Source organism: Rana temporaria, chromosome 4 (assembly GCF_905171775.1).
Source record: "Rana temporaria chromosome 4, aRanTem1.1, whole genome shotgun sequence".
NCBI lineage: Eukaryota > Metazoa > Chordata > Amphibia > Anura > Ranidae > Rana > Rana temporaria.
The window spans coordinates 2,507,237-2,524,269 of record NC_053492.1 but is presented as its reverse complement, the minus strand read 5'-3'; the positions used below and the strand labels follow the sequence as shown (position 1 = coordinate 2,524,269).

The window sequence follows — 17,033 nt, the reverse complement described above, 5'->3', positions numbered from 1 at the left end:
AAACACAGCAAACGTGCAGTAATAGCGACTGCGTTTATGGGGAAAAACACAGCAAACGTGCACTAACAGCAACTGCGTTTATTGGCAAAAACACAGCAAACGTGCACTAAAAGCAACTGCGTTTATGGGCAAAAACACAGCAAACGTGCACTAACAGCAACTGCTTTCATGGGTAAAAACACAGCAAACGTGCAGTAAGAACAACTTCGTTTATGGGCAAAAACACAGCAAACGTGCAGTACGAGCGACTGCGTTTATGGCCAAAAACACAGCAAACGTGCAGTAAGAGCGACTTTGTTTATGGGCAAAAACACAGCAAACGTGCACTAACAGCAACTGCGTTTATGGGCAAAAGCACAGCAAACGTGCACTAACAGCAACTGCGTTTATGGGCAAAAGCACAGCAAACGTGCACTAACAGCAACTGCGTTTATGGGCAAAACAGCAAACGTGCAGTAAGAGCGACTGCGTTTATGGGCAAAAACACAGGTGTAGTGACATGTGTTTGTTTTAAGTTTCCCGGGCCGAATTGAAAGTGAAAGTGTTTTTAGTGAAATCGAGCGCCGTACGCCGCAAGTAGGAATAAGCCTCCGGGAGGTTTGTTTGCTTACTGCGCATGCGTGCGGGGCTAATACGTCCTTTCACGCACGCCGACTCACTACGCTGGGAAAATCTTGGTAAATACCAAGCAGCGTAGCAGCCTTTGCGCGGCATGAGTCGGCGCATGTGAAAGGCCGACCTGAAGAGAGAAGACCGAGAGAGAAGACCCCCCCCTTGTGAAAGAGCTTAAAGAAGAAAGGGGGGCCCCGGCGCTGACTAATAAATTATTTAAAAAATCTGTGTGGTGTGTTTTTTTTTTATTTACATTTTCCCCCCAGGTGAATGGGTAGGGGTACGATGTACCCCATACTCATTCACATAGGGTGGGGGTCCGGCATCTGGGGGCCCCCTTATTAAAGGGGGCTCCCAGATTCCGACAAGCCCCCGCCCACATACCCCGACAACCAACGGCAAGGGTTGTCGGGAAGAGGCTCTTGTCCCTATCGACATGGGGACAAGAGTGCTTTGGGGGGGGGCAGTGCCCCCCTCCCCCAAAGAACACACTCCCCCGTGTTGAGGGCATGCGGTCTGGTATGGCTCAGGAGGGGGGGCGCTAGCTCGTCCCCACCCCCATTCCTGTCCGGCCAGACTGCGTGCTTGGGATAAGGGCTTGGTCTGGATCTAGGGGGAACCCCACGCTGGTTTTCGGCGCGGGTTTAACATCATTTGCATATTTGAATACTAATTCTATGGCAGCGCAGGATGCCATCAGCGGAAATATGCGCCTACACTGCGTAAACTTAAACAAGTTAAGACGGACGGGAGAAGCCTTGTTTCTGGCGTATCTGGTTCTGTGACTACGGCGCATAGATAGGACGGCGCATCTTTATACTTACGCCGCGCATCTCCATATACGCCGGCGTAACTTCTTTGAGAATATGGCCCCCTGTCTTGTTTGGACCTCCTGTATACTGCTGTTCATATACATGCCACTTCACAGGCATACTATAGACACCCCACTGGTACGATATTAAAGGAATATTTCTCTTTTATTTTTTTCACTTTAAGCATTAATAAAATCACTGCTCCAAAAAAAGTCAGTTTTTAAAACTTTTTTTGCATTGACAAACCCTTTTTAGGACAATAACTTGCATATTAGCCTTTAAAATTTGCACTTTTGATTTCTCACGTTCGAGTCCCATACACTTTAATGGTGTTCGAATTGTCGCGCAAACTTTCGGTCCGTTCGCATGTTCTGGATGTGAACTGAACTGGGGGGTGTTCGGGTCATCCCTAGTAGCCACATATTTTAGTGTATTTGTGATAATTGATGGGCGGCACACACAATAGGACAGCGCTGTGACACATAATGCTCTTCTAGGTGATAAAGGGAAGACTTACCTTTGTTACAGCAGCAGTCCGGTAGAAGTTATTTCTGGAGGTATTAGAGTTGGAATCATCACAAGTACCGATCACTCACTGTGTGTGTTCATTCAGAAAAGCAAGGGGCTGGTAAATGACATATTTAATGGTCCCTTCCCCCACTCTCCATCCTGAAACATCCCCCTGTGTGTTTCCAGACGCTGGCGGGAGGGGAAATTACAGCGCTCGGGGGCTGGCAAGCAGGAAGAATCGAATAGTGGAAATGAGCATGTGATCTGTGTGGTGGGGAAGAGGGGGGGGCAATTACAAGAACTGATCTCCTTGGCTTCTCTCTCTGCAGTCACTGAAAGCCGGCAGGCGGGAGAGGAGAAGCAGCTTTCAGCAGCTGCAGGGAGAGACGCACAGGAGATCAGTTCTTATAATTGCCCTCCTCCCCCACCACACTGATCACATGCTCCTGTCCACCATGATTCCTCCTGCTGTCCTCTCTTATCTGTGGGGACACACGACTCTCCTCTCACATGGAGTGCAGAGCGGCGCTGTCAGTTTCCTTCAGTTTAGGTGCGGAAAACTGCAGACATGCTGCATAACCCCACACAGCTCCGCCCCGCACATCACACAAGGGTTTGGGTGTGAACCAGACATAGAAAACAATTGTTATCTATGTGTCTTGCACAGATGTGCATTTCCCTAGTGCAGAACAAGGCAGATCTCTGCAGATGGTGAGAATAATGACCCCGAACTCTAAACTGATGACCTGTAAAGACTTTTATAGTGTCACCGATGAGAAATGTTTCATATCACAGATTTTCATCATTACACCGACACACACTCTTTATTTTTCTTCATTCAATAAACTTTTTATTATAATGTTACTTATAACAAGATTGCAGTCATAAAATCAGGAAATAGTAAAGGAAGAAATCCGATTGGTCAGGAAAATGACGTGTCTGGAATGTGGAGGCGGAGTCATTATTAATTTGTGTACAATACAATACACAACGTGTTACATTATTATAACAAAGTATTGTAGAAAAGATCACACCATAGAAAATGGGGGAAAGGAGAAAATAAACCCGGATATGAAGGTGACATTTGTGTACGAGGAACACCTTAACAATTACCACCATTTTATTCTCCAGGGCCTCTGCTTTCAGAAAATATATGTTTGGGGGTTTTATCTAATCTTCAGGCCCAAAATCTGCATTTTACCATGTGTGCAAAAAGAATGGAAAACCAGCTCTGGCAGTGAAAGGGTTAATGTGAGCTAGATGGGATCACTCTGCTGTGGTCACACTCTAATCATTAGAGCTCCCCCTAGCTGCAGCCTGGTAATAACATTGCTAGGAGGTCTATTCATTTATCTGCTCCATACTTCCCATCTTTATATAAACGTCTCCTGACATTTAGGGGTCTAGTCATAAATAATTGTACAGCAATTTTCCGGGTGAAAATACATGTACATTCCTTCTGTGTGAATGAGGGGAAAATGGAGTCTAATTGGCTATTTGCTGGTCAAATAATTTACATTGATTTAAAATAGAAAATACTACATTTGCCACTAGCTGGAGATAATTGTTATTATACTTAGCGCCATCTAAAGTCCAAACATAGTATTTCTCATTTTAATTCAATGGTTAGTCTAATAGTGTTGTCTTATTGAAGTTCTATCCTTCAGTGTGTACTGTACTGATAAGTGTATGAGTATGATCTCAGGTATTAGTATGAAGACATGTCTGATGAAGGGAAATAAGACGTCTGTTTTTCAAAGAATTTATTGGACTAATGTGACAATCATTCATCCAGCTGTTACAATTTCTGGCTGTGATCTAACACAGTGATTTCCTATGATCATCAGCTCCATCTAGTGGCCATAATCGGGTATTTTCCCTGAAATACCTCAATTAGTGCAATACTGAAAGCGGTAGTTCACCCTCACTGACATGATTTTTCCATCGAGACAGGCATAGTAGCGCGAGCTACAGTATGCCTGTCCCGATTTTTTTACCCCCGTACTCACTGTGTACTCGTACATTAAAGATTTCGGCTCCCGCGGGGAATGGGCGTGCCTATGGAGAGGGAGGATGATTGACGGCCGGCTCTGGCACGTCACTCTCCCCGAAGACAGTCGGAGTAGGTCTCGGCTCTTCACGGCGCCTGCGCACAGGCTATGCGCAGGCGTCGTGAAGAGCCAAGCCTATTTCGGCTATTTCCGGAGAAGCGTGACGCGCCAGAGCCGGCCGTCAATCATCCTCCGTCTCCATAGGCACGCCCATTCCCCCGAGGGGAGTCGGTATCTTCGATGTACGAGTACAAGGTGAGTACGGGGATAAAAATATCGGGACAGGCATACTGTAGCTCGCGCTACAATGCCTGATTTTATGGTAGAAGAAAAAAAATTTTTTTTTTGGGGTTTATAGGGTGAACCCCCGCTTGAATTATGGGCATCAGATGGAGCCAAGGAAATCAGAGTATGAAATAAAATACATCCAATATTCACCACGAATGCCGGTCATAACCGCTCAAATTTTTTTTTTAAACAGACCTCTAATGCCGCGTACACACAATCATTTTTCCGCATAAAAAAAAAATGTTTTTGAAAAACGTAATTTAAAATCGTGTGTGGGCTACACATCATTTTTCAGCTTCTGAAAAACGAAAAAAAATTCGAACATGCTGCATTTTTTAACGTTGTTTTAAAAAATGTAGTTTATCGGGTTGTAAAAAATTATCGTGTGTGGGCTAAAACAACGTTTTAAACCCACGCATGCTCAGGAGCAAGTTATGAGACGGGAGCGCTCGTTCTGGTAAAACTACAGTTCATAATGGAGTAAGCACATTCATCACGCTGTAACAGACAGAAAAGCGCAAATTGTCTTTTACTAACAAGGAATCAGCTAAAGCAGTCCAAAGGCGAATAGAACTTCCCCTTTAGAGTGCCGTCGTACGTGTTGTACGTCACCGCGCTTTGTTCATCACTTTTTAAAAACGATGGTGTGTGGGCAACGTCGTTTTTAATGATGAAGTTGGAAAAACTTCGTTTTTTGGACATGCTGAAAAATGATCGTGTGTACGCGGCATAAGTGTTTGTGAAATCTTCCACCACAAAATGTACTCAGCCAATGAGAGGGAATGACTCAATTTTTATTTTTCTACTGCGATCAATGGCCAACACGGTACAACACTTCATCCATGTCTTTGGTGATCTCTGATCTCCTTATGAACTGTTTCTTACATTATGAAGATCAGCCATGGGGCCAGATCCACGTAGCGGATCGTATTTTTATGCAGGCGTAGCGTATCCTAGTAACGCTACGCCGCCGCAACTTTGAGAGGCAAATGCTGTATTCACAAAGCATTTGCCTCTAAAGTTACAGCGGCGTAGCATAATTCTCCCGACGTAAGGGCGCGCAATTCAAATCTATGTGATGGGGGCGTGTTTTATGTTAATACGTCGTGACCCGACGTAAATGACGTTTTTTTTAACGGCGCATGCGCCGTCCGTGGGGGTATCCCAGTGCGCATGCTCGAAATTAAACCGGAACAAGCCAATGTTTATGACGGTGACGTCATTCTACGCAAATGCCCATTCGCGAACGACTTACGCAAACAACGTAACATTTTCAAAATTCGACACGGGAACGACAGCCATACTTAAAGTGGTTGTAAACTTGTTTTTACAACTTTTACCTACAGGTAAGCCTATAATAAGGCTTACCTGTAGGTATAAAGAATATTTCCTAAACCTGTACGGTTTATGAGATATTCCCCCCGCAATGCGCCGCTGATTGGAGCGGCGCATGCGCAGTGGGATCCTCGGCTAAAGGACCGACAGCCGCCGGACCTTGCCGAATTGAAATCTTCCGCGCGCATGCGCGGGAGTGACATCATGGCCGCTCCAGCCAATCACAGCGCTGGAGCGGCGATACCCGGAAGACACGCCGAGTCAAGATGATATCTCGCTCGATACAAAACAGAGATACGACGCGGGAACTTTGAAATGACGCAGCGTATCCATAGATACGCCGGCGTAATTCGTTTGAGGATCTGGCCCATGGAGTATATCTGAGGTGTATATCAGGGTGTGCTTCTTCCCCAAACGAGAGCTGTGATGTCCAGCAACATTCATATACAAGACATTTTCCGCACTCAAGGCACTAATACACCTCGAGGGTTGTGTGGGATCCCTGATGTACAGGAAGATAGGACTTCAGTGAGGAGCAATTCCCTCACTCAGGACAGGAAAGTGGCTTCTCCCCCGTGTGAGATCTCTGATGTTTGTAAAGACTGGACGTCTGTGTATAACATTTCCCACACTCAGGACAGGAATACGGCTTGTTCCCCGTGTGAGATCTCCGATGTCTGGAAAGACGGGACATCTCTGAAAAACATTTCCTGCACTCAGGACAGGAATACGGCTTCTCACCTGTGTGAGATCTATGATGCATGGAAAGATGATACTTCCGTGAAAAACATTTCCCACACTCAGGACAGGAATATGGCTTCTGCCCCGTGTGAGATCTCTGATGTGTGGAAAGATCAGACTTCTGTGAAAAACATTTCCCACACTCAGGACAGGGATATGGCTTCTCTCCTGTGTGAGATCTCTGATGTGTGTCAAGATTGGACTTCACTGAAAAACATTTCCCGCACTCAGGACAGGAATACGGCTTTTCCCCTGTGTGAGATCTCTGATGTCTGTAAAGACTGGACTTCTGTGAAAAACATTTCCCGCACTCAGGACAGGAATATGGCTGCTCTCCCGTGTGAGATCTCTGATGTGTGGAAAGATCAGCATTCTGTGAAAAACATTTCCCACACTCAGGACAGGAATATGGCTTCACCCCCGTTTGAGATCTCTGATGTGTGGAAAGATGGGACTTTCGTAAAAAACATTTCCCACACTCGGGGCAGGAATGTGGCTTCTCCCCCGTGTGAGATCTCTGATGTCTGTAAAGAATGGACTTGTTTGAAAAACATTTCCCGCACTCAGGACAGGAATATGGCTTCTCTCCTGTATGAGATCTTTTATGTACAATAAATTCAGGTTTAAAACGGAAACACTTCCCACACTCAGAACAGGAATACGGCTTCTCGCCCGTGTGAGATCTCTGATGTATGGAAAGACTGGACTTCTGTGAAAAACATTTTCCACACTCAGGACAGGAATACGGCTTCTCTCCAGTATGAGATCTTATATGCACATTAAGATGGGATTTAGAATGGAAACCCTTCCCACACTTAGTACAGGAAAACCTCTTATCTGTTGGAAGAACAGCACTGTCCCGCACAGTCTGAGGTTCCTCAGGATAAGAGGAATACGATAGTCCGGCACCATTCCGCACGGTCTGAGGTTCCTCAGGATAAGAGGAATATGATGGTCCGGCACCGTCCCGCACAGTCTGAGGTTCCTCAGGATTAGAGGAATACGATGGTCCGGCACCGTCCCGCACAGTCTGAGGTTCCTCGGGATAAGAGGAATACGATGGTCTGGCACCGTCCCGCACAGTCTGAGGTTCCTCAGGATAAGAGGAATACGATGGTCCGGCACCGTCCCGCACAGTCTGAGGTTCCTCAGGATAAGAGGAATACGATGGTCCATCTACACTGTGTGGTGCCAGATGGACATTTGAGGTAGTCGGGTTTTCTCCTGGACTATACTGTGTGATGTCCTCATCTTCTACTTTACAGTCTGGAGACAAAGTGAGACAATCCTCTGAGGTTTTCCTCATCTCCCGTCCATCTACTAAAATAGAAATACAAAGATTATTACTAGACATGAGCAGATTGGTTCCCCTAAACCAGAACTCCGCCCACATCAGGAAGCTTTGTCTCTGAGGATCTTACAATTCCCCCTCAAGGTAACTAGTAAATGGCTCCTCTGTAGGGCGGCAACTAATGATTATTTTCAGAATTGATTAGTTGGCCGATTATTGTTTTGTTTAAGCGACTAATTGGATAAAAACCTCAAAAAAAGTTTGGTGTATAATTGAGTTAATATTCTTGAATATCTGTATACAGCGGTAAATATAAAATATCCAGATATATAGGCCCGGATTCACAAAGCACTTGCGCCGTGCAAATATGTACAGTCGTATCTATGCACCGGACTCAGAAACTAATATACGCCTGAAAATAGGCTTCATCCGACCGATGTAAGTTGGCTACGCCGGCGTAGAGTGGGCGCATATTTACGCTGGACGTATTTGGCGCTCCCATTGATTTTCTATTCACATATGCAAATGAGGGAGATGCGCCGATTCACAAAATTAGGTCCGTCCGACGCAGTGCGTGTAAAGTCATACGTCCGGCGTAAAGTTATGCCCCATAAAGGAGGTGTAACTCAGCAGCATCCATGCAAATGGCTGCACCAGGGAACACAAGCCAACGTATTTTACGTAGTTTACATAGGACGTGAATATGACTAGGCGTAGGTTACGTTCACACCGTAGGCAGTGATCCAACGTATCTTAGGGAGTAGTTCCGACGTGATTCTGAGCATGCGCACTGGCGCTCGGCCCATCATTTGCATGGGGTCACGCCTCATTTGCATGGCTCATGCCCACTTCCACCTATGCCGGCTTACGCCTAGGAAACCCAGCACAGTTTTGGCAGCACTGGCCTTGTGAATTCAGTGCTTGCCTCTCTGCGCAGCATCAGCGTAGCGTAAAGGAGATATGCTACGGCGGCATAAATGTGCGCCACTGTCTGTGAATCCGGGCCATAGTTGGATATTTAATCCACTCTGAGAATAACAGACAGATAGATGTATTATTAGAGTGAATCTGCTACATATCACAATCAGAGATCAACATTAATGTGGCGGGAAAATTGGAAGGAGCAGAACAGAAAACTTTTCTCCATAGAACAAATTCTCACATGGTGGGTGTGGTTTTTACTCAGAAGTTACATTCATTTTATAATTGAATGTTAAATGCAAGTGTAATTTTCAAGCTACACTCGTCCATTCATCGAATGTACAAATAATTTTCATACAAATATTTGTGTGAATATTCTCATCCAATAATAGATCCGTGTATGACCAGCATAGGACATTTATAGCAGCAGCATGATTTTATTCAATCATTGGTTATGATGGGGTTAAAAAAAATAATCCTTGAGCCAGCATAGCAAACCTCAAAAATTGCATCCATGTTTCGCGATTACTGGGACTCTATACAATATGGACTCCGCCTCCTCTCCGGCAGATGTAACCCTTAAACAGACTTGAATTGCCACATACCTCTCCTCAATTGGGCTCCCTACCCTGTCCCCAGAACAGGCAATGGGTCTGGAACACCCTATCAGCAGAATTTTTGGCCACTATCAAGTCCCTGCCCACTGGCAAAAGCCCTGGGCCTGACGGCTTCACTAGGGCATTTTATTTAAAAAAAATTGATAAGTTACAGGCACCTTTCTGCGCCCTCCTTAACTCCTTGGTGACTACTGGACACCTTACTCAGGAGACCTCGTTGGCACACATCACTGTGCTCCCAAAAGATGGTAAAGACCCCACCCAACCACAGAGCTATCGCCCAATTTCTCTTCTAAACACGGACCTTAAGATCTTTTCTAAAATCCTAGCTAACCGCTTAAAACATCTACTCCCTGACTTAGTACAAGCAGACCAGACTGGTTTTATAGTGGGACGAGAAGCCAGGGACAACTCAAACAGGGCCATACAGCTTATTCACTGGGCGCACACATGTGATCGAATGCCTCCTTACCTGATTTTGTCCACTGACACAGAGAATGCATTCGATCGCGTGGACTAAGATTTTCTCATCGCTGTTCTTAGGAGTACCGGCTTAGGTCCCCGCATGTTGCACTGGATTTCTACACTCTATGGGCCAGATTCACGTAGATCAGCAGATCTATAGATCCGCTCGATCTACGTGATTTAAGATCCGCTCCCGCAAGTTTGAGAGGCAAGTGGCTAATTCACAAACCACTTACCTCCAAACTTGCGGCGGCGGATCCTAAATCCCCCGGCGGAATTCAAATTCCGCGGCTAGGGGGAGTGTACTATTTAAATCAGGCGCGTTCCCGGGCCGATTTAAATGCGCATGCGCCGTCCGCGAAATTTCCCGGCGTGCATTGCTCCCACTGACGTCGCTAGGACGTCAGTGGTTTCAACGCTTACGTAAACGACGTCTGTCCGTATTCGAGAACGACTTACGCAAACGACGTTAAAAAATTCAAATTCGACACAGGAATGCCGGCTATACTTAACATTGGCTGCGCCTGATAAAAGAAGGGGTAAGTATACGCCGGGAAAGCCGCTACGGAAACGTCGTAAGAAGACTGCGTCGGGTCCGCGTACGTTCGTGAATTTGCGTATCTCGCTGATTTACATATTATTTATCGTAAATCAGCGGGAACGCCCCCGGCGCCATTTTTAAATGGAAAAAAAGATCCGACAGTGTAACACAGTGTAACACTGTCAGATCTTAGCCCTATCTATGCGTATCTGATTCTATGAATCAGGCGCATAGATAGGACCAGTGTAAGTCAGAGATACGATGGTGTATCTGTAGATACACCGTCGTATCTCTTTGTGAATCTGGCCCTATGTGTCCCCTACTGCCCAGGTTAAGGTGAATGGTGGCCTCTCCGCAGCGTTCCCTATCCAGAACGGCACGAGACAGGGATGCCCGCTCTCGCCCCTCCTGTTTGTGTTGGTCTTGGAACCGTTTCTGCAGAGGGTCAGAACAAATCAAAATATCAGGGGGGTGCACGCGGACTCCCTTGAACATAAACGCTGCTTATGCAGACAACATACTTTTCCATGTTGTTGACCCACTTGTCTCGTTGCTAAACTTGATGGGAGAGCCGACGTGGAGAGGTATCCAACTTCCGGATAAATTATACAAAATCTGAGATATTACTGATCACTGTACCACAAACTTTAACGTCTTCCCTAAGGGAATCTTTCCCTTTTATGTGGTCCACTTCCTCTATGAAATATTTCGGGATCCAGCATACAAATCGCCTTGACTCTCTATACACACACAACTACATCCCTCTACTAAAGAAGATCACTCAGGACCTTCAAACATGGGATAAAGCACTATTTGCCTGGGTTGGCCGGACGAATATTTTGAAATGACTGTACTGCCTCGTATCCTATTTCTCCTGCAAATGATACCAATACACCAAAACGCTTCTTTGCGAACCTTCGCAGCCTTTTTATTAAATTTGTATGGGGGGGAGAAACCTTGACTCACCATGGCAACACTACAAAGGTCCAAGCTAAAGGGGGGCTTAGGCATACCTAACATTTTCCAATACTATCAAGCGATCGCGCTACAACGTATTCTGAACTGGAAGTTCCACACGTCCTTTAAGCTGTGGGTTCCCCTTGAGAAAACAATGGCGGGGTGGGACTTGTTCTATGCGCCCTGGGTCTCCTCAGAAGACAGGGGGCTCTCAGACTGGGTCTCCCTGCTGACAATTTACTCCCTGAATATGTGGGACAAAATGAATGACCGCCTAGCCCTAGCGCCACGGACATCTCCGCTGGCACCTGTGAGTGGATACCCATGGTTTTCTCCTGTAGAGCTGAAAGTACACACTGGTTCGTCAAACGCTCCGACATTGGGAGCTCAAGTCGCATGACGTGTGAAAATCAATGTTTCCCTATGAGAGCCGTCTTAACTGGTCCGACACATGTTGGTCCGACTTTGAAAATGCTCCCTGTACTACTTTGGTCCGACTTTGATCCTACTTCAGCCCATTGAATATCATTGAAGTCGGATCAAAGTAGGAGCCTTGTCCTAACCATCCGACTTTTGACTTCCGACATGATGATTACAGCAGCAGTAAAAGGAATTTATCTCACTCTGGCATTGTTTTGATTGGTCAAAGAACAAGTCAGACTATCACAAAGTTGGATCAAAGTAGTGGTTAAAGTGCATCACCACCCTGGAAGTGGTGGTGATCGGTGGTGATGTTATATGTCCATGAGGTGAGAGTCCTGTGAGCACAGTGGTGTGGTGTCAGAGATTTCACTCATGAGAATACACCAAGGGATTATTTCTTCACCGTCTTCACTGTTTGCACCTTTCTGGATATTCGACTTTTCATTCAGAAGGACTTTACTGCACTTTTTCAAAATATTTATTTTCACTTACATTTTTTATGAAATATTGGATGCACTTAAACCACTTAAGGACCGGACCAATATGCTGCTAAATGACCCAAGGGGTTTTTACAATTCGGCACTGCGTCGCTTTAACAGACAATTGCGTCCTTTTTCCCCCCACAAATAGAGCTTTCTTTTGGTGGTATTTGATCACCTCTGCGGTTTTTATTTTTTGCGCTATAAACAAAAATAGAGCGACAATTTTGAAAAAAATGCAATATTTTTTACTTTTTGCTATAATAAATATCCCCCAAAAACATATATAATTTTTTTTTTCCCTCAGTTTAGGCCGATACATATTCTTCTACCTATTTTTGGTAAAAAAAATTGCAATAAGCGTTTATCGATTGGTTTGCGCAAAATTTATAGCGTTTACAGTATAGGGGATAGTTTTATTATTTCTTTTTTGTTTTACTACTAATGGCGGCGATCAGCGATTTTTTTCGTGACTGCGACATTATGGCGGACACTTCGGACAATTTTGACACATTTTTGGGACCATTGTCATTTTCACAGCAAAAAATGCATTTAAATTGCATTGTTTATTGTGAAAATGACAGTTGCAGTTTGGGAGTTAACCACAGGGGGCGCTGTAGGAGTTAGGGTTCACCTAGTGTGTGTTTACAACTGTAGGGGGGTGTGGCTGTAGGTCTGGCATCATCGATCGAGTCTCCCTATAAAAGGGATCACTCGATCGATGCAGCCGCCAGAGTGAAGCACGGGGAAGCCGTGTTTACATACGGCTCTTCCCATTCTTCAGCTCCGGGGAGCGATCGCGAGAGGGCGGCTAGAAACGAATAGCCGCGCCCTCGTCCCGGATCGCTCCTGAAGCCACGGGAACCGCCGCATGTACGGGGGGGGGTCCCGATCGGACCCACGTGTCTAGGCAGGCACGTACAGGTACGTGATTGTGCCTTTTCCGTGCCATTCTGCCGACGTAAATGTACATGCGGCGGTCCGGAAGTGGTTAACCATTTAAGGACCGCCCGCCGCAGGAATACGTAACTGTTTACAGAGGAATACCGTTGTTATGTCAGCCGCTAGCTACCATAACCCCGGTATCCTCTTCTTCAGCAGGCGGTCCGCTACAAGATAAAAGTGGTCTCTGTGGCGGATTCACCGCAAGATCACTTTTATCGGTGGCGGGAGAGGGGTCCCCCTCCCTCCACACTCCAGTGCCCTTCGCCGCTTATAGGAGCCCTCGGTAGCGACGGAGGCAATCGGATCCTCTCCCTTGCTGTGTACGGAGATGAGTGAGGGGAAGATGGCTTATTGATTGTTTTTCTATTTCCAGCATGACCTGTATAGCTCCTGATGAAGCTCGATCAGAGCGAAACATGTAGAGCGAATTTGGTACAGGTTTTCTGGCTCTCTGTTGAGCATATCATGTCCTTTGGGATGGTTATCTGTCTGTTCAAATTTTAATGTTGAATTATGTTAAATAATAAACTTGTTTTTTACTATACTTACTTGATTTATTGAATTTGACACCTTTAAAATCCCAGGGTTTGTTACCCTCCCCATCTCCTTTTTCTCACATATGTGAGGTATCGCCACGATCGTGGGAGCGAGAGCAATAATTCCAGCCCTAGACCTTCTCTGTAACTCAAAACATGCAGCCTGTAGAATTTTTTAAACGTCGCCTATGGAGATTTTTAAGGGTAAAAGTTTGTCGCCATTCCATAAGCGGGCGCAATTTTGAAGCGTGACATGTTGGGTATCAATTTTGGGCTAACTTTACTGTTGTCTTATTAATTCAAAAAAGTGTTTTTTTTTCCAAAAAAGTGCGCTTGCAAGACTGCTGCGCAAATACGGTGTGACAAAAAGTATTGCAACGACCGCCATTTTATTCTCTAGGGTGTTAGAAAAAAATATATATAATGTTTGGAGGTTCTAAGTAAGGCCCCTTTCACGCGGACGGCTGTTCTGCCGCAGTTAAAAGCATGTTTATGTTCTCCTGAAATTCAAGACTCCAGGCAAAGCGGTCAGCTGCATTTGTACAGTGCGATTAGCTGCTGTTGCGTTTAGCCGTGGCACGATATTGAACGGGCACCCGTACACCGAAAAAACGGCAGGGGGCCCCCCCCCCCCCAAAATCCATACCAGATCCTTATCTGAGCACGCAGCCTAGTCGGTCAGGAAACGGGGTGGGGACGAGCGAGCCCCCCCCCCACCTCCTTAACCATACCAGGTGTAACCATACCAGGTGTAACCATACCAGGTGTGGTTCCAATGTTGTTCATAATATGAACTCACATGTTACCATGCTATGCTACTATTATGTTATCAAATTATTTGAAACCTATCATATATTTGATTATTGGCTATGCATTGGATTACTATGTAACATACAGTGGCCCGGATTCAGGTAGATTTGCCCCTTAGTTACGGAGGCGCAGGGCAGCGTTTTTGCCCTGCGCCCCGCAAATTTCATGCGCTACCCGCGATTCACGGAGCAGTAGCTCCGTAAATTGCGTGTGCGCTGTGTAAACTTGCCCTGCGTAAGGGCGCCTAATGTAAATGATCCCGTAGGGGGCGGGAATCATTTAAATTAGGCGCGCTCCCGCGCCGAGCGTAGAGCGCATGCTCCGTCGGGAAACTTTCCCGACGTGCATTTCGGCAAATGACGTCGCAAGGACGTCATTTGCTTCAAAGTGAACGTGAATGGCGTCCAGCGCCATTCACAAATCACTTACGCAAACAACGTAGATTTTAAATTTCGCGACGCGGGAACGACGGGTATTCTTTGGCATTGGCTGCCCCTGCTTTTAGGATGTGCAACCTTACGCGAAACCCGACGTACGCAAACGACGTAAATTGCGTACGCAGGGCTCGCGCAACGTTGTGAATCGGTGTTAGTATGCAATTTGCATACTATACACTGAGCACAACGGGAACGCCGCCTAGCGGCCATTGCAAGAATGCAGCCTAAGATATGCGTGGCATAAGAGCCTTATGCCGCGCATATCTTAGGCTGCAGTCGGCGTAACAAGGTTCCTGAATCAGGAGCATTCGTTACGCCGGGGCAAGTAAGCAATTGCGCTGTGTAACCTATGGTTACACAGGCGCAATTGCTTCTTGAATCCAGGCCAGTGTTTACATTAGGTAGAGCAGAGAAAGTGACACGGCGGAGGCTCGCGGGATTGGCTGGGAGCGATCACGAGGGGGCGGACAGAAACGAACAGCCGCCCCCTCAGGACGGATCGCTCCCGCAGGTAAGCCGCCCGCCGCCCGCAGCGGAGGGGGTCCCGATCGGACCCCCGACCCGCTAGAAGGCAGGGACGTATATATACGCCCATCTGCCTGTACGTGCCATTCTGTGGACGTAAATAGTCGTGCGGCGGGCGTTAAGTGGTTAAGATGGAGTGACACGTCAGTGAGTCTGGTCTTTACTTATATTTACAATATGAACCTTATGTCGCTAAGCCATGTAAACGATATGTTATCATTGGCCTGGATTCAAGAAGCAATTGCGCCTGTGTAACCATAGGTTACACAGCGCAATTGCTTACTTGCCCCGGCGTAACGAATGCTCCTGATTCAGGAACCTCGTTACGCCGACTGCAGCCTAAGATCTGCGCGGCATAAGGCTCTTATGCCCGCATATCTTAGGCTGCATTCTTGCGATGGCCGCTAGGTGGCGTTCCCGTTGTGCTCAGCGTATAGTATGCAAATTGCATACTAACACCGATTCACAACGTTGCGCGAGCCCTGCGTACGCAATTTACGTCGTTTCCGTACGGCGGTTTTTGCGTAAGGCTGCCCCTGCTATTAGCAGGGGCAGCCAATGTTACGTATACCCGTCGTGAAATTTGAAATTTACGTAGTTTGCGTAAGTGAATCGTCAATGGCGCTGGACGCCATTCACGTTCACTTTGAAGCAAATGACGTCCTTGCGACGTCATTTGTCGCAATGCACGCCGGGAAAGTTTCCCGACGGAGCATGCGCCCTACGATCGGCGCGGGAACGCGTCTAATTTAAATGATTCCCGCCCCCTACGGGATCATTTAAATTGCGCGCGCTTACGCCGGGCATTTTGGCGGCGCACCCGCGCAATTTACGGAGCTTCTGCTCCGTGAATCGAGGGCAGCGCAAAAAAATTGCGGGGGCGCAGGGCAAAAACTTTGCCCTGCGCCTCCGTAAAAAAAGCGCAATTCTTACTGAATCCGGGCCATTATGCGTACAATGTATTATATGTACTGTAACTATTGTGCTAGCATGCTACGTGTGTGGTTCTTGGTGGCAATGAGCGCACACGATATCATGTTATGTCATTACTATGTTATTATTATTATATGTGCAATACATTTTATATTTTACATATTTGCTATTTACTGTGCTATTATGCTACTTATATGGTTCTTGTTTACTATGTACTACCTACCAGACACACTTTGACGTGCTCTCTTCTTGGCTGCATGATTCATCCCACCTGTCCTTCCCTTTCCCAATTCTACTGTCTATCTACGTACATAGCGTCATACAAAGTCCCATTTCGTTCAGCCTAGGCTCCAGCAATTGTCAATTTTGTTTGGGTACAACGTCGCACGACCGTGCAATTGTAAGTTAAATCCACGCAGTGCCAAAAAGTGCTCTGGTCATTAACCACTTCAATACCAGGCACTTATACACCTTCCTGCCCAGACCAATTTTCAGCTTTCAGCGCTGTCACAATTTGAATGAAAATTGCGTGGTCATGCTACTCTGTACCCAAACTAATTTTATATAATTTTGTTCTTACAAATAGAGATTTATTTTGGTGGTATTTGATCACCTCTGCGGTTTTTATTTTTTGCACAAAAAAATAAAAAAAAATGAAAATTTTGAAAGAAAAAAGTTTTTCTTATTTTTTTTTGTAAATAAGTATGTTTTCTACTTCAATGACGGGCACTGATAAGGCGGCACCGATGGGCACCAATGAGGTGGCACTGATGATGGACACTGATAGGCGGCACTAGTATGTGG

General features: G+C 46.1%; 1 protein-coding gene across 1 annotated transcript in view; it reads right to left on the bottom strand.

Moving 5' to 3' along the window:
- Positions 1–2,301: 2,301 nt before the first annotated feature.
- Positions 2,302–17,033, bottom strand: part of LOC120935220 (zinc finger protein 585A-like) — a 137,774-nt gene continuing 123,042 nt past the window's right edge. The window contains exons 9-10 of the mRNA XM_040347387.1: positions 6,217–7,163; positions 2,302–2,308 (exon numbers count right to left, since the gene is read on the bottom strand). Of these exons, the coding sequence (XP_040203321.1) occupies positions 2,302–2,308; positions 6,217–7,163 (954 nt within the window). The remainder of the gene's footprint in view (positions 2,309–6,216; positions 7,164–17,033) is intronic.